We start from the raw sequence: 23,322 nt of genomic DNA, 5'->3' as shown, positions 1-23,322 counted from the left end.
CGGGGGTGCAGAGCAGGGCACAGCCATGCACAGGGGGTGCAGAGCAGGGCACAACCACACACGGAGGTGCACAACCGTGCACAACGCTGCAGAGCCGCGCACAACCGTGCACAGCGGTACATAACCCTGCACAGCGGTGCAGGACGGCAGGCAGCGGAGCACGGGAGCCCTCCCGCGGCGAATTTCCTTTTCCCCAAGCCAATACAGCAAAAGCAGAGCTGCGGACGACGCCAAGAGCGAGAACAGCACCGGGTGCTCAGCCACAGCACGGAAAATCGCCCCCCAAAGCCCCCTGCCTGGATCCTGCTGCCTCCAGGGCTCAGCTCAGCTGCGTTTCCCTCCACGGGGTCGGGGTGTTCACAAACAGTTTGGAAAATCCCAAACCAGTCCTTGCACGGACCCGTTGTGCAAAGGCCAAGCCCGGGTTTATACAACTTCAGGAACTGCAGCAGCAAAGAGGTTTTTCTTTCGACGGTACCCGGTGAGCAGAGCCTCTGGCTCGCATCCGTCCTCTGCTTCCCAGCCACCTCGTCCTAAAGCATCCCGGCCCCGGCCCCCGGCTGGCGAGGGCGTTGGGGCAGGGGGAATTCACCTCCCCCTAAGCGGGGGAGAGCAGCACATCAGCAGGTAAAAACCAGAGGGGGATCCCTTTCCCCACACAGCCCTGGGAAGCGTGCATTTTGCCTTTTTTTTTTTTTTTTTGCAAAGAAATAGCAGTAATAAATACCTTTTTGCTCTTACCTGTGCCACGCTTATGGGGAGACGGCGCTGCACGCTGTTGGGGTCTTCAGTTACAGTTACGGGTGGATTTTTTTTGCCCATATCCTGAAGTCTGCCGCGCTGGCTGAAAGCGAAGCCTCCTCAGATGCACTAGAAAATTGCCATTTTTGTCCCAGTTTAGACCAGAACAGGACCAGGTCCAGACTGAAACTGCTTTCTGCTAGCCCTGCCCTCCGAGCATCCTCAGAAGGGGCAGCAGGAGCAGCTACCTTCAAGTCACACATCAAATATCCACTTTTTGCCCCACATCCGAGCTACCCTTTCCCCAGATTTCTACTCTCCCCAACATTGACTTGGCCTCTTCCTTTAAAAAACCCTCCTAATATTGAACATCAGGCCCTGTTTTGGTGTTATCCTTTCCATTCCTCTCTGGAAGCTCCACAGGTCTCCCCAAACAGCAAAGGAGGAACGCAGCCAGCCAGCGATGTACAAAACTACCTATTTTTCTCTCCCCTCTCCAGTTTGGGGTGAAACTGGGCTATTTCAGGTCCCTTGGCATGCCGGACTCCTGCCCCCACGCACAGCCCCAGAGGCGGCTGGTTTCCATGGAAGAGATGCCAAGGTTGAAGGCACTGCGGAATAAATCCTGTGGGGAACACAGGCATCAGGAGTGTGACGTCCCAGCAATTCACCTGCTTTGCCTTAAAAGAGGAGGGGAAAAAAAAAAAAAGAGTATTTTAGCTCTCACAGCTAAACACAAGGGGAAATTTAAGCAGCAGCATGCGACACTGGCATGGGGCCATCCCAGGTTAGAAAATGCGGATACAACCTGCGAAAAAAGTTATTTTTTTTCTTACATAAAAATAATTGCAGGTACTTCTCCCACATCTGAAGTATTGCGGTTTTCAAATCGCATCCTCCTGTTCCTCTCACGTCTCTCTCGGGTTGTTGCTTGAAGACCAAAAGGGGGAACAAACTTTGTCTGACCAACAGCGAAACCCAGCACGCAAACACCTGCCAGGCACGGCAGAAAAACCCTCCCTCCGCTTTTTTTTTTTTAAACTCACAATTAAGATTCTCTCAAAATACAAATCGTTTAATTTGGGCCTTTAATCAAGTCAAGCTTTCTGCCCTTATTTCCTCCAGCTTTGCAAACAACGCAGGTTTTATGCTCCCTCTGAAGATGCACGAGGACACCAGCAAGGAATTCGGGTTTTTGGCCAGCTTGGAGGCAGAGAGGCCAAAGCCATCAAAGAGGACAGAAATTCTTCCGGAGAAAACAAGTGAAAGATCCCAATAAAATGTAAATGGCCACACAACTGCTCTTGACACCAGCCCACACCCCCCCCCAGGAAGCAGCCCCAGTCCTTACCCAACACAGACCAGGCTATTTGCAGCCGGGTTTTGTTTGTTTGCTTTCCAGAAGCAAGAGTCAGTCCAAAATAATAATAATAATAAAAAAATCAGCAGACTTTTTGGTGAGCTCCTACAGGGTGTGTAAGTATTTGCCGTCCTGTGCAATGGGAAAGCAAGGCTGATTTTCCACCCAAGGTGAGAAGAGCAGAGCCAACAGCTGGCTGGTTCCAGATGTTTCCCAACTGCAATTTAATAATTGAGATATTTTCAATACAGCACAATTTTCCTTGACAACGACCCATTAAGTATTGACAATTAAAGCACTGTTACTGGCTTTAGTAGACAGTAGATTCATTTGTGGCTCTTTTATTCCCTCTGAACTGCCAAAACAAGAAAACCTGGATTTTTGATTTCTTGACCTCGAGCAGTTTTCCCAGGGGAGATCATTTGGGATGCGCATGGGTGTCTGCATTTCACACACACCTGGAAGGAGTTGGATAATCCCCAATTTACCTGTGAAATGGGAATGGATCCTGAACAGCGAGGCCAGCCGGGCACTGCACCTCTCACCCTGGGGAGGGCTGCGGGGGGCAGGCAGGGGCTCTGCTCTGCCAGCCCACGCCACCGGACATCTTCCCAAGTCAAGGAGCAAAAACAATCCCGGTGTGCTAGGAACAAACCCCAGTACTGCACCAGGACTAACCTCGGGATGCCCGGAGATGGGTCCCAGCACCCTGCTTCAAACCCAAGGAGAAACCACACTTCACTCGTTATTTTAAGGTATTAATAGAGCAGCGAACCCCTGAGTTGCCGTGCAGAGGGGAAACGAGGAGCTGCATGGAGCTGCGGCCATGGAGCAGGCAGTGCTGAAAAGGGAGCGGCAGACAACAGTGATGCTCAACAGGATCTCACGTTTATTATTGAGAAGTGATTAATGGTGAAAAGAAAGGCAATGCCCATTCCTCATTGGCTTAACAAGAAACTGAAGAAACATATTCACTACACATTTTACAATATTTCTTTTTTTTTTGTCCAAAATTCATTTTCCTGTAAACAAAACAAGTTTTTACCACTGTTCTCAGCTTTCAAAATCAAATTAATCCAGGCTTAATCTGTAAATCCGTATAATGCACAAGAACAGAACATTTCTTAGGACTCCTAGTACTTGACTTTGAGTAACAAAGGGTCAGAGAAAAATGAACCACCTTTAAGACACAACCTCATGGACAATTTCTGTTCAATTCTTCTTAGGCCAAAACCCCAACTTCCTCATAGAATTCCTCCTCTTCCAGGCCGGGGGCGGGGGGAAGGAGAAAAAAAAAGTTACTCCACTTTCCATGGTGGATGTTACAACTCGGTGTTCCAAGTGCAAATGTCAAAACCAGGGGAAGTAGGCGCGAGGGGGTGGAAGGAAGGGAAGCAGCGGGGTTTAAAAATTAGAGAAAAAAAAGGCATATGCCACTTACGGACTTTAAAATCCGAAAAAACATAGTAAAAAGACAAAAAACAAAGCGTATGCTCTGAAATCACAACCAAAGCCAAAAGAAAGGGGACAGTTTTTACCTATACTCTACCTAGAAGGGATTTTTTTTGTTGTTTTTGTTTTTTTAAGTCCTATGTCTTGTGAAATTCCAATACTTTTTTTTCTTTTTTAAACTGCAAGTTTGTAAGAGTCTTTTTGAAGTCAATGAAATTAAGAAAAAAAAGTCCTAATTCTCTCTGGGATATTTTTGCTCTTTCTTTCCCTCTCTGAAAGATAGCTGGGATGCAATCTCTGCTGCAGTCTCTGTGGGAGGAATGGCCTTTTACTTGACACGGCCTTGGCGTTCCTGCAAAAGAAAGAAGAACACGTTAGCCGAGAGCGATTTTATTCACCGCTTTCACACAGCAGCATTTCAACACGCGGATCTGCGATGGAGGCCTGTCCCACCTCAAAAAGAAAACCTGGCATTAGCGCCCACGCTCCGTGGTGGAGCGAGTTCATCGCCACCTAAGCCAGTCTCGAGAGATGCCAAGTCCATCCCACTTCCACAGCAAAGCAACACCTGCAGTAGGTGCCCGCTGACAGAGCAAGACAACGTGGGTTCTCCTTTGTGTTAACTTATGTTACTTAGAGAGAAGGGACACTGTTAGGGCTCTGACAAAGTGAAATCTGGTTGTTTCAGCTCAGGACACTTCCCTGCGAGTCTGCTGCTCTGCCCGGGGCTGTCCCCCCCGATGTCAGGGCAGCAGCAGAGCCTGCCCGCTTCTCCTGGCCCCACGTTAACCTGGTGATCAGAGGCACCTTCCCTTCCACCTCGGCAGCTCGCTGGCAGGGGGAGCATGCAACCTCTGCCAGAGGCATGCGGGTTGCTCGAAGAAACAACATCCTCTGCCACCACTGCTAAATCTGGGGAGAGCTCATCTCTGAGAAGCTTCGATCCCGCGCTAACAGCATGTATAGCCATCTATTCTTAGAAACCTTCCCAAAAAGGGAGGCCTTGCATCCAGCTCGAAACAATACCCCAGGCTTTGGCAGCCCCTCAGCCACAAGCACAGAGTGACCCAAGGAGGCTTCAGCTCCAACTCCTCTGCACGAGCTGCATGGCAAAGCCATCATACCATGCACAGATTGCCTTCTGGGGAGAGGGATTAGACGAAGGCACACATTCTCTTCAAGAATATTTGCCCCACATAAGTCGACTTAGTTCTCTTCTTCTCCAGTAAGTCTGCCCAAATCTGCTGCAGGTGCTATTCACTGCCAAAAAACACCATTGCACAACAGCAAAAAAACCCTACCAGGGTGGGAAACAAAGCCAGTCTCGAACATGAAGTAAAACAAGCGCTGCAGGGAAAGCCACAAATCAAAAGGAAGGTGCCAAGCCCTGTTCCTTCTCTGCTGCCTGGCTCAGCAGCTAGCACGTTACGTTAAACAAGGACAGATGGCAACGTGACGCATTCCTTCGGGAAGAGGCCGCAACTGCCTGAGCTAATGCCTCCGTCTCCGCGAATGCAGACATGGGATAAGCCGGCTGCCAGGTTCAATCGCCCCCCTCTCCGTCAGCAGCCAGGGCCAGTGTCCCAGGCCAGCTGCAGACAGTGGCCGAGGGTCCTGCTGAGCGCGTCGCCTCGTTACCTGACCAGATGGACCCCCAGTTAGTCACTTCTCCTCCCTGCTGTGAAGGTGAAGCTGCTCTCGAGGCCAGCGTATGGTTAACACAGGGAGCAGAAGGCAGGACCCAGTCTCAGTGCAAAAATGACCCCGCCTCGAAATCTCAGTGTGCCAGAACAGAAGTCATCACCTTCAAAAGAGAGGCTAGAGCAGATGTCCCCATGTCCCCAAGGTAGAGAGGGGACCGGGGACATGCCTGAAGTGAACATCTTAATTTCAGGGTGGATTATAGCCCAATTTTTCTCAACCCAGTCTTCTGTTTAAAACCTCCTGCTATTCAACCTCAAAATACCGGCGCAGAACTACCTGCTCCCCTCCGTCAGCGCTGCAAACAGTGTCCTAAGGAGTCTGTAACAGAAAAACGCAGCATGACATCTAACCACACCTGCTGCAGGCTCTCGAGGGGCCGACTTCAACACCTACCTCGGACTGCCCTGCCCTCCGCAAAGAGCAGGGCTTTAGGCACAGCCAAGCCTCCGTGCCGGGAGATGCGGAGGCAGCCAGCCAAGAGCTCTGCCCGGCCGAGCAGGCACTGCCGAGGGCACTGCTGCTGGGGCTCGATGGCAGGGAAGGAACAGCTCTCTACTCTCCACTGATTTCAATATTGCTTTTCTTGCTATTCTCTGGGAGATTCACAGCTGCTCTCTTGCATCTCCTCCTGGGAAAGGGGGGTAGCCAGGGCCTGAAGGATTTTTACACTGTCTAATCTGCCAGCCCAACTGCAGCAGGTCCCATGAACACATCTTGGTCCTCAAGGTGTTGTGGACTAACAAGTGAGCACCTACATCATAGCAGAGCAGCACAAAGACCTACCAGAACACATAGCAAAGGTCAGAGGTGTCGCAAACGTTCATCCTGGCTCATCCTCCGAAATCATGGGCACGGGGATGGTGTAACCCACAGCCCACCCAGCTACGGGACAGCCCAGGAGAAGGCAGAGCAGCCTCTGCACGCTCACGCTGGGCTTTGCTTTGGCATATAGTCCCTGGAGGGCAAAGAGATTCCATCAGAAAGTGTTTTATTCTCTTCGGCTGCACTTTCATTAGACCTGGGCCGTGTCTTATTGATCCATGTGGGAGGAGCAAGAAAAAGACAGCAGCTCAGACTCTCATCTCCATCTACCAAACCCCTCAGCAAGCAGAGGGGCAGGAGCACCGCAGCACTGAAATGGCTGAAGTGCAAAGCGATACGCCGATGACTAGAAAGACGCATGCCATCACTCAAATCAAGTGTTGACACCCACACATCACTGCGAGCGTGCTTCTGGGCTGGCGGTTTTAGAGGCACCAAGCTCAGACAAGGCAGCATGGTAGGGAGCCCTCTGTAATCATCCCGCTTAAGCCACTTCAGTCATGTCACCGCCGTCCCCAGGGGGCTGCAGCAATGTCACAAGCCAGGTCCTGATAATAGCAACTGAATGAGCTGGTGGAGAAGGCTGATGAGAGATTACGTTATCTAGTCACATTGTGGGGAACCAACAACAACAAAAGGCTCAGGAGTTTGTACCCGAGAAATGATGACAATGGGTGATAATGCTGCACATTTGTTCAGAGGCTCTTACCTTGATTAGCAACCAACATTCAACGTCAATACTCCTCCGGCAAAGGTAAGGATATTATTGCCACACTACAGACTGGGAAATAGAAGAGTATAATCAAAGGGAGGGCCTGGAGAATCAAGAGCATGGCTCCCAGCTGTGCAGCGTACAAACCGTGGTTTATTTGGATCCGTTTGACCTAGAGCACAGTGTGGCAGCCTGAAGACATCAGACAGGCCAGGAAGCAGTCTCAGTTTCAAACTGAGAAGGTCCTACAAGCAAAAGGCACCAGTCGCCCAGTAACTCCCCACAAGGGAAGAGCAGATTACTTCATGAGAGTATGGTCTACGCTATCCCAGTATCATTCTGAGACACTCAGCAATTAAATACTGGCCTTAAGACATGCACCCGCAACTCTCACTCATCAGACACCTTGCTCAACAGCCCAACTCAGCCCACAACGCCTGCTGCAACGACGCAGCGTTTTGCTGTTTGAATTCTCCTCCCAACGCTGCTGCCTACTGCGTGCTGGATGCAATCATGGCACACAACGCAGCGGGATTTCCATGTGCCCGCATCTCCGAGGCAAACGTCTGACTTGCCTTTCAGATCAGCAGTTAGGGCAGCCCGTTGCCTCAGACGTGCCCAGCGCAGCCTTCCCAGCAGAATCAGCTCAAGGCATGGTGACAGTCAGCACAAATGAGGGACAATGCATCACTTTATTATGCTCATCTGCTCCACAAACAGCCTCGAGTCCTAACTGATTTACAAACCAAACATGAGGTTTTCCTATTGTCAGCATTAGAAAGCCATCAGAGTTACAGAGGAAAGCTACATCCTAGTCTGTCTCACCTAGGAGAGGGGATAAAAATCAGATACAGGAATCTGGTTATAGTCAGACATCTTCATCCTACCTCCTGTTCACGTAACGGAGCTCGCCACCAAGAACAAAGACAGGAGATAAGCAAATAAAAGTGACTTTTTGTTGGAACAGGAAAGATCCTTTGTTTTACAGATGAAAATCTAACAGAGCAAAACCTAATATCCACACAACCCCAAAAGGGACAAACTCGCAACACTGAGAAAGCATGAGCCAAGCAGGGATGCAATTGTGCCTGGTCAGACTTTGTCCCCAAAAATGCAGAAGGCAGCAGGAAGCACCAGTGTCCCCCGCCACCACGCTGAGCATGCATGCCTGGGCGGTTAGGAAGTTCTGTTTTCCTCTCGAAACCTGAGCACACCGCGGCATTGCTACACGCCGGTCACCTCACCATTTAATCAGAAGGATATGAAGTCACGGAGAATAAATAAGGAACAGCAAGATGCAATTCTTCAGGTACAGCTGCAAGCCAAAACATGCCTTAACACCAGGGAACATAAACACCACAGTGGCCACGCACTTTACATAGACATTGAATTTCCATGTCAGAGCAATTAGCTTGGGGCTAGGGGTAAGAAGGACACGAAGAGCGCCAGGACTTCCCCCTGCAGTGGGTTTTACACCAGCGAGGTGGTCCTAGCTGTCAGACACCAGCAGGCACGCTGCTGTTCCCCAGCATCTTTCAAGGCACCTTTAAAACTGATGCAACCGATTGCAAAGAATGAACCTCTTCTTGCTTAAACATCACATTTGATTGCATGAATAAAGCAGCCCAATTCCCAAAAACACTTATAATTACCCTCCCATAGAGAGCCTTGTCCCACAGAGCAAAACTCAGGCAGGAAACAGAATGGCAAAAAAGCTAAGAACATACATGAATATTTAGAGCAAAGAGCAATGCAGAGCGGCCTGGGAGGACTCCCAGTGGCATTCCATGCTAGGACGACTGGGCTCCCACTAGGGACTGGAACTGGACTTGCTGGCTTTGGAGTACAAGCAAAGTAACAACGGCACAAGTCCTTTCAAGTCATTAGGATGGAAAATAAAATCCTCCTTGTCTTACAGCAGGGAGTCTTTATCCTTCCCTGTCACGACAAGGGACGAGAACTTTGCCATGTTTCTTTTTGCAGTTGGCTGCTTTAAGTATGCCAATAGTTCCCATGTGGGCAGCTCAATCTCCGCACTATGGAGCAAGGCACTTCCCTTTATCTATCCATCCACACTGAAATCCTCACAAAGCGAGGAAGTTAAGAAACTTAATAGCATGGACAAAAGTAATGGGAATAGTTAACGTGACAGTTTAAGCAAATAGTGTTGAACTGCATTTACCAGAGGCTCACTCTGAGCATGGCACCAGAGTCTTGATCTACACCAGATAACAGACCAGTGTTCCTTCCCATTTGGGTTTACATGAAAAATGTTTCATGACTTTGGTTACCTTAAATCATAGCTCATGCAGTAAGTATTAGCACCTGAAAATGAGTGCCACATGAGTCTTTAGAAAAGGAAGGACCCCCACTTTAATGTTTCAAAATCTTCACTGCTGTAGAGTTAATAATGACTTTGTGCTGTCCTCTGTCACACCACCCAAGTGCAATGCCAAGGACTGAATGATCTTGTGTGGAGAAAACCTGTGGAGCTTCGCTGGAATTTGTGGTTCCATATATTCACAAAAAATCTACAGAAAGGAGTGAATAATAAAGTGACAAAGTTTACTGATGATACTAAGCTATTCAGGGTAATAAAAATAGCAGCTGACTGGAGGACTTTGTGAGAAAAAGCAGCTGAACATTACAGTGAATTTGGTCTGCCGGGTTTAGGTAAATCAAATGACACATGGGAAAAAGCACTGTCCTAACTCTAAGATGACAGGCTCTGAACTGACCATTAACAATCAGAAACACAAGCTCAGGCTTACGATCTATAACTCTAGGAAAATGCGTACCATCAAAAAGTAAATGTCATTCAAAACAGATCATTATGCCTTTACACAAACCCAAGCTGCACCTCTATCCTGAGCAGTGCGTAGCTCTGCTCCTCTCCCTCTCCACGGGCACGCAGAACTGGAAAAGGGTCAGAGAAGAGCAACAGGGACGAGCAAAGGACAGAAGGGTTTTCATCTGCAGAGCCACCGTGCTCTAGCTCTCGAGCCTGGAAGAGACACGACTGTAAAAGCAGAGCAGGCACAGAGAGTACATTGAAATCAACTGCTCACCGCCTCTTCCAGCACAAGAACTAAGGAGTATCACATAAGGCAGACTCAAAGCAAAGCAAAAGGATGTGTTTCTTCACACAACACGCAATTAAGCTGAAGAACTTGCTGCAGCAGCATCCTGAGGATGCTCAAGGAATGCATCAACATCTTGGACAAGAAGAGGAATCATGAGCTGTTAAAGACAAAAATACATCCTCTGGATCAAAGAAATTCCTGAGCCACAAATTGTTAAAGGCAAGGAAAACCTTCAGAGATGGATAAATGTCTGCTTGCACTGTCCTTACAGGCATTTGCTCTTGACCATGTTATTGTCAGCTGCACACGGAGCTTTTTACTTGGAAAAAGAGAGCAAGGACGCTCGAGCAATGCCTCTCTACGTGTCCATTGGAGCTGCAGATCTCACAGCCACAAGGGATGCAACATTAGACTACACAGACTTACGGTCCGACACACTGTTCTTGTGTTTGAGGCTAAAACACTGCCTCCATCCTGAATAAGGCAGAAGAAATACTTCACGCTACAAGAAAAACACACAATATTCTGTATTATGAAAGGACAAGAGGAGATCTATTTGCCTACTCTGTCAACCATGAAGAGCTGAATTCACAAGCTCAAGTAAAAGAGCCAATACTCCCTATCGCCCTTTGTGTGTACCCTCATTTTATTGCCACTCGAAAGGGAACACATCACAGTATTCACTGGAATGCAGTTTTATATTTCGACTTTTTTTTTCCCCTTTAAACATATCAAGAACATGGCACTTGAATCAGCTAAACCCCACATCAGGCTGGCTTGCAACAGCCAAAAGGTTGCTGATCAGGACTTCACGATTTCTTAAAGATTTGCAGATGACGATGGGGAATTCTCTGAAGTCATTTTACAGGAGATGGCATCAAATTACAAATAACAGAGCCAAGAGAGCAGAGCCTTCCCTGTGTGTAAAGATAGGGAAGGAAACTAAAAGAGTGTGGTTTCTTTTCTCCCCAAGATTAGAAACAAAAGACAGAGTTTTGGGTAGATTTTATCTAAGTCTGCTCAACTGGTATTACATTACAAGAAATAGCTCTGCAGTTAACCACAAAAATTAAAAAAGCTCAGCATTGTCCTTTTAATAAAAAAAAAAAGTTCTAATGATACAGAACCAGAAATGCAGTCTTCATTTCCAAGTTCTTGCCGAAGAACAGCTTACAAAATCCAAATGCTTTATTATGAACTGCTCAAATGCACTATTACGTGACTTATATGCAATTAAAAACCCTCACACTGGGCAGCTAGTCCCTGGAAGGAGCTACAATCAACTCCCTGTCCCAGTCATCAGCTTGGATAACAACAATCCTTCTTAACGGAGACTTCCCTAGGCAACTTTGCTACAGTAAAAGCAGGGCAGCACTGTTCTAGCTGCAAAGCATCCCGCGTTTTGCACCACTAAAGAATTGGTTTATTAACTCACAAAGCCATAAGATAGTACAATTACTACCAGGTACAAACAAGAACATTCGGGAAAATGAGAGGGCTCTACTAATTGCAGCAAAAATGATCACACAGTACAGAACAAGAAGCTTCCTAAACGAACACCTGTCACATAACACTTTATAGGAGACAGAAAAGAAGCAAGCCACTTCTTTCAGACAGCAAACTGTTACAGAATTACATTTTCGTTAAGAACAAATGAGGAACATTGTGCATGAAGCTATTCTTGATGTATTGCATATATACAAGGCTCACGTATCAATGTACTTCAACAGTTTTCTGGGGATCCTGATCAGCTTTCAGCAACGTCGTGTGACCCACTGTGCTTCTGCACCAGATAAAAAATCCAGGGAACCGAAGAGGACCATGTTCTGGTGCTTTCACTGAACAAAACAGCTGGCAAATACTTATCTTCTAAGGAAAACTACTTTTTCTGGAGAAGTAGCTGTTAATAAAATAACCCGAAACACAATGCCTGTGTCAGTAGCTATTAACCTCAGTGTCAGAAGTTATCCAGAACGCCTGGGGAGAGGGGGAAAAAAAAAACAAAAAGAGAGAAGCCACCGCTGCTGACATCTTGCACACTCCCTTCCCGCACACCAAACCCTCCACGTTGTTTCTAGGGTGTTTGTCGGCCACACACGTGCCATTTCAACTCAACTGCTGAAGGAAGAACAAAGTCTTTTTTTTTAAATTAGGACATTCATTTGAAGTCATTAGAATGTTCATTATGAATGCAATTAACATATTTATAAGAACGATATACTAGTTCCGGGTATTCTGCAACTCAGAGCTGAAATCACCCAGCCAAGGTGAAGGTAACCCGGATGGGAGGGGGAACGAAGCTTTGCCCACACCAAGTGGGCAACAAGTGAATTGGGAACAAGTTCACAAGAACAGGACATGAAATAAACTCCCCTGCTCAAGGCCATACCTGTAAGAGGTGCAAAACCTCCTCCTTGCGTACGGCCCGTACTGCATCTGGCCCAGCAACTGGAGAACAGCTCCAAATCCCATTACTAACCCTCGAAAAACAACTTTTAAACGGTGCATCTCGACAGCTCCTTCAACCAACTTCAACAAGTCGATGTCAAACATTGTATTTTATAACATTATATTTTATTATTTTATAATATTAACAAAATGTTCTATTAAAATATTATTTTAAACTAACAAGATGTTGACAGTGGGAGGCAGGGTTATGAGGCAAGTGCAACAGGCTTGCTCTTCCACTACACAACTTCCACTTTACTTGCAGTGAAATGGCTCCCAGCTGCTCCCGTTTTACAGATGGGGAAACAAAGTCCCCTGTCTTACAGCAGAAAACAAGGGTTAGAGCACCAGCTAGATCTAAGCCTTCCCCTCCAATTTTCTCCTGCCTTTAAACAAAGCTAGAACACAACCAAAAATATGCGCGAATGCCCTAAGTGCTTTGTAGTGCTGGCTTAAAGATATCGTAAGAACAAGGCACTCCTTATGTCAAACAGCCAGTCCCAAACTACTAGAATAAGCAGTATGGTTTCTGTTTCCTCTATTACTGGGCAAATGTACGAGCACGGACACACACGTAGAGGATTTAAAAGGCCTGGAAATAAACTGAGAGAAACTGTGTGCGTTGCCGAACAGCGGAGGGTATTCGCAGCGAGGAAATTCTGTCCTGGTGCATCAATCAATTAACTATGGCCAGGATTTGGAGCAGAAAGAGCAAATAGCCTTGGGATCATGGGATGAAAGGAACTGTGCGAGTGCAAGCCGTGTTCCCTTGCTCTCATAGGAAACAGTTGGCTTTGCCTGGATAGGCAATATCCAGGAACCGAATCTTATAGTCAGAAACGTTGTCCTGTTGGATATGGTAAAACCAAAGCAAATGCAGCACTAGCCAGGACGACTGTAACAGCGGGAGAAAAGTGCTAGCCCACCCTATAGGAAATACGCTCTCTTCTCCCCTCTGAGACTACAAATTAGGAAGAAAAAAAGAGCTTTGCAAAATACATCAGAAAGCATTTCTTTTTTACAGCAACTGTGAAATAGTCTGCTAGTTTCAAATAGGCTCATGTAACACCACTTAGTTTTCCCTTAAATCATACCTTCTAAGGGGGGCAGTGACACCTGCCACTATTAATACTCCTTTAACCAGCAGACGGTGTCAGCTGAGACACAAAGCAGCACATTTCCGGAAATAATAGCTCCAATCTGGCAAATCACACCTTTCTGTTTCAAGGCTGCTATACCTCAGCATGAAAAAAAACCCACAAAAACCCACCCCATCCTGCACAGCTCATCCTGACTCAACACTCACCAAACTCCCAACGCAAAGTGTCTCTTATCAACTGCAAACCTGACAACTGAGCACCCTGGCCCTGGAAGGGACAGGACTGGTTTTCATGGGATATCCTTCCTAAAATCCCTGGAACCTGCAAGTAGCCAAGTACCCCAACCCTGGGCAAGACAATGGGAGAAAGAACCAAAATAAACTTCCCTTAGAATTGACATTCATCGCTTTTCCAGAAAACACAGGCTGTTAACCTTTCACATGCAAGCAGATCACTATCTAAGATCTTTACACTGAGGTCACTGCAACATTCCTAGAAATACAAGTGTATTACTATGGGCTGGGGATTTTTGTTGTTGCTGGTTTGTTTTTTTTGTTTTGTGTTGTTGTTTGGTTGGGTTTTTTTTAAACAAAGATAAAACTTCTTCCTTACAGGGAAGAAGCCGGTGACATGCTCTATCACAAAAGCAGCTGTTGCGGGTTTCAAGAAGTCCTAAACTGCTTCAGGAAGGATTGCACTGAGAGTCAGCTTCATCATTTTGGGTCAGGAGAACATCCAAACCTTTTAAAAAACTGGATTAGTAGGGCAAAGCAAGGCGCTCAAAAGAAATGGAGATTAGTCTCTGAGGACAAGATGGGCACAGGCAACAGAGAAGGACAAACAAGAGCACGATTTCAGTGTTTTCAACGCTGAAGTATTTACCCTCCTTCACCGGCCAAAGGGAACAGCACGAACACTAAGCAAAGCGTTTTTCATATGATTTCTGGGAACTATTTTAGGGAATTCTGAAGAAATGACTCTAACAGTGAGAAGTATAAAAGAATATTCAAGAGTTCCCAGATTTTCACAAGAGCTCATCCATCTGCTCGAGTAGCAAGCAGGAATCAAACTGCAACTCAGACAAAGGTTTAGGCGAGTTGAAGCCAAGTGAAACAATCGCAGCTTGCTAGAAGTTCAAAACAAGGCAAACCTTGAGACATTTAAGCTTCAAGGAACAGGAATGCAGAACATTAACATATCACCACCATCCAAAGACTGGTGGCAGAGACAAAGAGAGCTGGTAGCAATGGGATTTCCCCGACACAAAAGCAGCTTGACAGACCGCAGGCAGGGAGCCGCTGCCAGAGCAGCATTTTAACTTTCCAGTGCCTCAACTCTGGTTTCTGATTTTATTTTTTTTTCAGGTGATTACCGGAGATGCTTCAAGGCAGACATCGCATGGCTTGGGTTTTTCTGCCACCCACAGTTTTAGGGTAACCATCAGCATTCACTCCAGGGAAAAAAAAAAAATCCTCCTTGAGCAAAAATGACTGCTTCTCAATGAAACCATGAAAGAGCAGTTACAGAAACCTCAACCATCTTCAAGGATGCGTCAGCGAGCAATCGAGGAGGTCAAACTGTTGCTGAAAGAAAGACCAAGTCACTTCCTCCGTGCCGGATGTTACAGGGCAGGGGCCCTGAGCATGCAACAAAGAGTGAGTCAATGGCAAAAAGCAAACACCAACTGTGTATCTACAAGACTCCCTCCTTGCCTATGAATTCCAGAGACATATGACTAAGTTCCCTTTCAAAGAATAAACGTTTTCCTCAACAACCGCTTCTGCGCTGGAGTGCCACACTGAACCAACTCGAACATCATGTAGAAAGGAGGCGCTGGCGCACTGAACATTGGTCAGCTACCGATTCTGCTTCTGACCCTCGTACGCTAGCGTCTCAAAGAAATTGAGAAAGCAGGGGAGGAGACTTCAAAATGCAATTGAAAAGATGAGTATGGATGGTTTACAGTTTTAAGAAAATTGCTAAGCCACATTTTTAATACCGATTTTCAGACATTACAAACAACTCGCAAACACAGCAGCCTTCCAGCAGAAGAGACCATCAGTCTGTCCACCTTTCCCCCAGCCTTCCCCACTCTATTGCTCTTCCTTCTGCTTGCTGCCTGCTTAAATCTACCCAGCATTAATCCTTCTCATCCATCAACCCCCACCTGCCCTCCGCCACTGTTTCTCCCCTCCCTCGCATTCTCCCACCATGCCAAGGTCTGCACCCCTCTCGCACTGCAAATTGTTGCTCCCTAAAGTCAGATGTGGAGCATATACGAAGTCCCGCTTCCTAAGATGTCCTGCACAGACTAGATTTCTGATTGCATTCAAAACCTCGGTTAGTAAAAGAGAAATCACCACTTCAGTACAGGCTGGATACCAAGCGGAGCAATTTTAGGATGCGAAGTCACGCGAAATATTCAGGTTCTCACAAAAATGAAGTTTACACCTCCACACCTTGCAATGTATTCCTCCCTTACAGATTTTCTTTGAGCACTGTAAGTGCTAGGGTATCAGTTGCAAAGCGTGACCACCTCTGTGTATGGGTGATGCTATTTATACAGACAATGCTCCAAGTAAAATACAGAAACAAAATTAAAACCTGCATTCATTGTCATGGTAAGCAGTTACAGCTCCTGCTTCAGTTCTTCAACTGTTGGGTGGAAAATTCCCCATGTCCGAAACTAAAGAGATCATCAGAAAACTTGGCAAACCACCAGAAAGCTGTGCTGATGCTAATTTGTAATTACTGTTTTGATCAAATACAAGCAAGACCCCTATTGTGGGGGAGGTCGGCCACAGGTGACTTTAACACTGCTGTACCCCAGTAAGATTCAAGACCCACTGGTCACTGAATTTGGGGCAGAATTTTCAATTAGCAATCCTCTCATTAACAAATCAATGATGACAGCAGGCTTTGAGCCGACAGACCCAAGCGGCAAGCCAGCGCAGCTGCAGGCAGGCGGCGAGCATGGCTCATGTGCCACGCTGCTGGGCAGTGCCCACGCAGGCGACAGCCCACCGGCTCCAAACACAGCGGAGCTCACTGCCAAAAGGAACAGAATGACCCGCTCCGCGTCCACCGGAGAGAGGACAAGTAGTCACGGACTTAAATTGCAGCAAGGGAGATTTAGGTTGGGCATTAGACAAAGCCTTCTAACAGGAAGGATAATTAAGCGTAGGAATAGATTGCCTGGGGAGGGACAGGAACTGCCGTTCCTGAAGGTTTTACAAGCGGTGGGAAACATCTGTCACGCTGACCCCGCTTTGGGGAGGGGGTGGATCAGGCGGCCATTCAAAGAGCCAGCTCTGTTTTCTAACAACTCCCCAAACCCCCCACTGATCTCCTACTTTATATTGTTCCGATCCAGGAGCTGACAATAGCACAGAAATAAATTTTGTTTAGAATACAGCACTCAGGGAAGGCGGAGATTTACGAGCAACCGAAGGGCAGTCGATTGCAGGCAGGGCTTGGGCAAGCCTCCTCACCGCTCTGCCGGGGTGCTGGCACCCATTTCCACCCCAAACAGGGGCTGCCAGTTGGGTAGTGGGTTCCACGTGCGAGCACACAGCTAGCCAAAAAGCAGCCTGATGCCCACCAAGCTTGCTCACAAGCCCACACCTTCAGGCCCCAGATTTAGTCCAGCGCAAGGCAGCCCTCCTCCATCTCCTGCCCCACAGGACTTCGCCGAGACAGACAAACAAATTACCTTTTTAACATTTTCCTCCTCCTCTTGGCGTTTCTCATAGTGTGAGAAGTCATCAAAGATGGAGGTGGTGTGCTTGTAGGTGGCAATGATTTTCAACACCTGCTTAGCCTTTTCCAGAGGCACCTCCTGAGTGTCCCTGGAGTTGGTCACTGGTTTATTCTCGTTGTTCTCTAGGCGGATGTGCCGCAGCTGACTATTGGGAACGTCCTTCACAAAAATCCACCTGACATCAAAACGTCCCTTCCACTTGTCCTGGGACCACACACCCGCACACGTGTTATAGTCCACAGCAGATTTCATTTCTGCTACTCCGCAGAAGTGACCGCTACCGTTGACACTGAACAGTAAGTAAACGGGGCCCTTCCCGTTCATGGAGCGATAGGCGGCATCCAGTCTCTTGTTGCCGTGCTCTGTACTGCACCAGATGTTATATTTAATGGAACGGTGGATATCGTCCTCAGAGTAACTCTTAATGATGAAAACCCGGCCATGTTTTGGGTTCCAGTCAAAATCCTTGGGGTTGTAGTTGTTGATGGATCTCAACTTCTCCAAGACCGGGTGCGGCTCCGAAGAAGCAGAACCAGAACTGGCCTGAGACTGTCCCACTCCGTTACCGTCCACTCCATTTTGACCGAACCCGTTGCCGCGATTACGAGGGGCAACCCAGCGGGTGGGCTGAGCCGCCTGCTGCGGCACGGGCAGCTGGGCTGGCTGTGGCGGTGGTGGGGGCAGCGGCTGGGGCTGCTGCCCGCTTGAAGCCTGTGCCACCGGTGGGCTGTTATTGATCTGCTGCCCCACGGGCTGGGGGGACACCTGGGCTGGCTGCTGACCAATATTCTGAACTAAAGCCTGCGACGGGGCTTTTGCCACCGGCCCTTTGTTATCCCAAGTTCCTATATCCATGTTATGTTTTATCGGAGGCGGTGGAAGACTTGAACCTGCAATGCCGTTCTTGGTCTTCAGCTTGGGCTGCTGCTTAGCCGGTTTGCTAGCGATGTCAGCCCAGGAGGTCGGCTTTGGAGGAGCGATGGTAGCTGGAGGCAAACTGTTGGATGCCACAATATTACTGGTAATGGATCCGCTACCGACGGCTGAACCAACGACTTTTGGGATGCTGCTTGCAACGTCTGTGCTGCCCAGCTTCAGAGCTGCCATCCCTTGGTCGATGGTGTTCATGCCAGGAGCCTTGTTCAGAGTCTCGTTAGCAAAGGCTGATTGCCCATCGATCATGGCTCCACCCAGCGAGCTAGGGGCATAGGCGTAATTGCTACTATAGCCAGAGCTTTGAGTAGATTGTCCCTGAGAACTGTTATTCCCCCAAGCTGAAAAGTCAATCCCACTTGGAAAGAAGTTAAAGCCGTGCTGCCCGAGAAATGGAGTGCTGCCAAGGGCCCCTGGCTGCCCGAACATGGCGTCTGGGAGAAAGTGAGGCTCCCCGTTGCTCAGCTGTCCGTAAGAGGTTAGGTAGGGCATGGGTGGGTCACCCCCCGTGGACCAGGCAGCTTCGCCTAAGGAGTAGGAGAATCCAATGGAGGGACTGTAGTAGTTTGGTAAGTAGGAATCGGACATTGCAGTGTATGCATTATTCTGGAAAAAACAAAAAACAAAAAACAAAAAACAAGCACTGAATAGTTAGAAAGCGTTGAACGAATTTCAAGGGACCAGGAATAAAAGCCATCTTAGACTTCCCGTGGTGCCCCACCCCTCCCTACCTTAGGGCTGGGCAGATAAACAGGTCCAGCCTTGAAACACCTCCTTTGTTAGAAGTGCTCTAAAAACTGTTTCATTGCCAGAAAGATTAAACACAAAGGCTTAGCAAGCTTCCCGTGCTGAGATGGGAGCGCATTGTGTTCCTGATGCGTGATGCAGGACAGGACACTAGAGTGTCCCAGAGCTCCTCCTCAGGCTATAAACACAGTATCTTACCTAGCATCCAAATATTGTCTTCTACTTTTTCTAGCTACTACCAAAGAGGGTTTTTCTTGCCTGGGTAATGTATGTATTCCCCTTAATCTTGCTGTTTGAGGAGGGGTTTGGGGAAAGGACTGAGAGAGAAGTGCAATATGGAGGAAAAAGGTCCAGTGGAAGCGCACTGCCAAAACCATGAACGTCCCTAATTGCCTTCCTTAGTCCCTCCCTTAAACTTATTACCCATGAAACCAGCTTTATCCCTACAATTTAAGGTTTCAGAGCTCAAAATATTCCAAGAACTTGCAAACAAACAGGGATCGAAAGCCTCCTCCTCAAAACACAAACTACTCCAGTGCTGCGGGCACATACTGAAAAATACCTGAAAACGGGTTTCAGTAGGAGCCTTTTACAGCATGGTGACAGCAGCAGCACAAGAAAGCAGGCTTCAAATTCCGAGAGGAAAAAAGCTGCGCCATGCCTTGGTCTCCCTTTTAACAGTCGAGTAGCCTTTAGGTTATGAAAACAAATGCCTAATTTTACAATTAGGGAACTCTCAGACATCACCAAGATTTGCTTACATGAAAAACAGCTGTCATTTTGCATTCAAACCAATGCCCCCTCCGGGGAGCGGTTAAAGCCACGCTAATGGACATTATCATCCAGTAATTTGAACCTGTGTGCAGACAGCCTTGTGCTATACAGCCGCTTACATGCCAACCCAATGCAGATGAGATGAAAGTCAGGTTCAGTTCCCATTTAAAAGCTTGGCTCGCAGCAGGCTCTACTCCCATTTTTCGTTGAATCATGTTTTCACGTGCCAAGTGCAGCTCCCAAAGGACTTCATGCCATACTGAAATCTATGGAGGCTCTCAAGATGGCTCTGGCACCCTCCAGAAACAGCTGGTTTGCCTCTCCACCTTCCACTGAGTTAAAGGAAAGCAACAGGTTTGGGGCTAACTCAGCCCCAACTTTACAAAAATGAACAGGAATTATTTAACACAATGTGTTCAGAGACAAGGTTTGTTTCGTTGTATAAAACACTAAAAAGCTTTCTGTGGTACTTCATGGTGTGAATGCATGAAAACTCAGAGGCGTTCTCTCCAGCCTTTCCATTTTCCCAAAGAAGGGGTCCCAAAAGCAAATTAATAACAAAACTAACTCCTATCCAGGGTACAGTTTTACTAACGGAGGAACTCAGTCCTGCTAAACCCAAACCAATGAACAGTCTTTTAGGGCTCAATCTATCCAAAAGCACAAATACTGACAGTCGCTAATTTGTAAGGCAAATGAAGGAACTTAAAAAATTATTATTCTGAACCAGCAAAGTCTCTTCAAAAGATAATACCCTCAACTATAAGAGTAACAATAGACTCTCCTGGAAATTAGCTTTAATGGAACATAAACATGCCAGCCCATACCTAAAACCTGAGCCCAGCAGGCAGAGTAGCACTCTCCTCTCCGCAGGCTTCTCCCTCAAAGCGCATGAAGCACATCACTGTCAGATGAAAACCTGTCCCCTGGTCACCTCGAAGTATTTTCTTACATGCCGTTACACGTTTAACTTCATGAGATATTCTAACGCAGTCTGTATTAAGCTCTTACCTGTAGAGCATTCACCAGCTACACTCACATAGTAAGGAGGGTGCTCAGGAGTTAAACAACAGTTGAGCATTGCCAGCTCAAAGCAGATTTAAGACGGGCCCGCTGCTCTTCACTACCTGAATGTCTAGAACTACGCTTCACTGTCAAACTCGCCACCTCGCTCTGCTGCCCTGCACTCGCACAACTGACACAGCTACTGATTAATATGCAAATGAAACTGCACCGGCTTTTAATTCTCTCCAATGACTAAGACTTTTTGCACAGTTATTTCCTCAAATTCACTATTCTTCTTCACCTCAAGACTAGAACCAGGGTTTAAGCTTACTTACTGTCGCTGCTGAGCTTTTGTTCTGTTTTTTAAACTGTGGAAGAATCACTTACTGTGTATCTGAGCTTTAAAATACACAGTAACTTCATTTACTAGGCTGACAAGCTAGTAACAGTCACACCTGAAACAGCAGCTCCTGAATGGAGAGCCATGAAACTTTACGACTTGTTACCCAGCACTTGTGCAGAGAGCTCAGAAGGCAATTTCAGAAATTGCCTTGTGTTACCCTGCAGCAGTGGGCCGCATTTAGTTCATTTTTCAGAGCCTTATCTGTAACTCCCTTTCCCATCTTCAGAAAAGAGGTGCACACTTTGATACCTCTGTATTTTTGAACCTGGCTGGCTGGCTCAGCAGAACCATGGACCCTCCAGACTGAACCCGAGGGTTTTGTTTTCTACTACATCGAGTGTCAAAATGTGGATGAGAGCCGACAAGCAACACAGCATGGTGAGAAACTGAGATAAACTCACCCTAAAGTTTCATTAAAAGTTAACACAGAGGTTTTACCTCACTTCTGCTGAATTTCTAGAGCAACGGCTCTGCTCCACCTCCTGGGGCACGCTCCAATCACTTCCTTGTTTTTAAAAAGTATTTTTACCAGTGTGACACAGACAAAAAGAAACAAAATATTCAGAAGTTCATCAAACATGCAAAATAGGGTAAAATATCATGTTGCTTCTAGCATTACAGTAACCTTCATCCTCTTTAGGAGATTTAAATAAAACTACACTTTGCAGGAAACGCTTCCACATCCACAAGGAAGCTGGAAATTGGTCACATTTATTTCTGGGATAGAAAAAACCCACCGTTAAATGATAGCTACTAGGAAAGTAGCTAGTTTTATGCAAGACTTGAGAAAGTAACCACACTCTCTCGCCCTACGCAGATTGGATTTAGGCTTGTAACTTTTTAGGGAGCTGAATGCACTAAGTTATCTTAATGGACAGGCTGAATTCTGAAGATCATGAACAGCTGACAGGACCTTAAAGAATATTTAGGCTCATATCTTTAGCACAAACTAGGAAAATACTTGTTGAAAATTTAACTGAGACAGAAACCTCTTTTTGCGTTCCAATAAAACATGCATCACTTATCTGACAAAAACACACTGACTAGTAAAAATGATCGAAAAAATACAGAAAGGGAAAACCAGGACAGCTCATTTTTACTAATCGCAACTGGAGAGGAAAGAGAAGCCAAGGGAATGAACTAACTGCTCCAGTGCTACTACAGATGTTTATCTATAATGCTTACTTGTACCATTTAATCAGCTGAACTCCATCTGTTATGTGTCACTCTCCTACCACTCGTTAAGAAAAACAAACAAAAACCAGTTAACAGTGGAGCTAATCTTAAATAGAAAGTTAAGAGGAAAAAGTATCTGAAGTCTGACTTTCAGGAACTGATCACAAGCTCTCCAGATCAACTTCTAACTAAAGTTCTCAAAAAGTCTTAACGGCCTTTATCACATGTGTGTTCTGTGGGTTTTTTTGGTGAAAAATAGAGAAAACCCCCATGACACGCATTTTCACTTTACGTAGCGGAGAGATAAGAACGTTGATAAGTATTCTCCAAAAGCCCTCGGAGCCTAACTGCATCGTGTGAAGCAATTTCACAACACAGTATAGCGCATCTCCTCGTATGGTGTAAAGAACCAGAAACCAGCAAGGAAATAAGGTCACAACAGTAAAACTGAAAGAGCAGAAATGGTACCTTCAAGACAGTTACACTGAAAAAAAAAAAGTGAACTGAACACCAACTGTAGAAAGTCCTTACACCCCCAAAAAGTTGCTAAAACCTTTATACCTCACTCACCACAACCTCATGGATTTTAGTGTTTTCTGCCTGGAGAAAGGCACGTATAAAATAGCATATTATGGTAAGAAAGCTGGCAAACATCAAAATGCAGTCAGTGGAGATGGGAAAACGCAAGGATGGCAAATTTGTCTTCGCTAGAGAGCGGCAGGAAGCCCCTGGGCTCCCGGCGCTTCCTGCCCGTTAGCAGGTAGTAGTACTCTTACTCACCGGCCGGGCCTGGGGACTCAAGTAGGGCTCAAAGTCATCGTCATTTAACCCATCCTTCTGATGCACAGATCCGTTTTGCACTGAGGAAAAGATTTAGAGCGTTAGGAAGAACTCTGCCGATAAACTCGATCATTTACCAACTCAAAGTATTTAAAGACAGTATTTATAACACAAGGACCGCTCGCTAGTTTAGAATACACCACGCTTAACCCAACAGAGAGTGGAAAGACACTTCACTACTGCACAAACGCTCTTTCACTTCAAACTTTCCCCAGCCCCAGGAGCGACGACGGGCTTCACAGCTCACGGTTTGTTTTTCTCC

At 46.8% G+C, this 23,322-nt stretch overlaps 1 protein-coding gene across 1 annotated transcript; it reads right to left on the bottom strand.

Annotated features, from left to right (window-relative positions):
- Window positions 1-3,780: 3,780 nt before the first annotated feature.
- Window positions 3,781-23,078, bottom strand: YTHDF2 (YTH domain family, member 2). Its single transcript, XM_009580233.1, has 3 exons — window positions 23,001-23,078; window positions 17,135-18,721; window positions 3,781-3,905 (listed from the first exon to the last, which is right to left on the bottom strand). The coding sequence occupies exons 2-3, from the start codon at window positions 18,701-18,703 to the stop codon at window positions 3,882-3,884; spliced, it is 1,593 nt and encodes a 530-aa protein (XP_009578528.1). The 5' UTR covers window positions 18,704-18,721; window positions 23,001-23,078; the 3' UTR covers window positions 3,781-3,881.
- Window positions 23,079-23,322: the final 244 nt, after the last annotated feature.

This window comes from Fulmarus glacialis, unplaced genomic scaffold, assembly GCF_000690835.1.
Source record: "Fulmarus glacialis isolate BGI_N327 unplaced genomic scaffold, ASM69083v1 scaffold22056, whole genome shotgun sequence".
NCBI lineage: Eukaryota > Metazoa > Chordata > Aves > Procellariiformes > Procellariidae > Fulmarus > Fulmarus glacialis.
The sequence above is the reverse complement of the archived record's forward strand: the minus strand, read 5'-3'. Positions and strand labels throughout refer to the sequence as shown.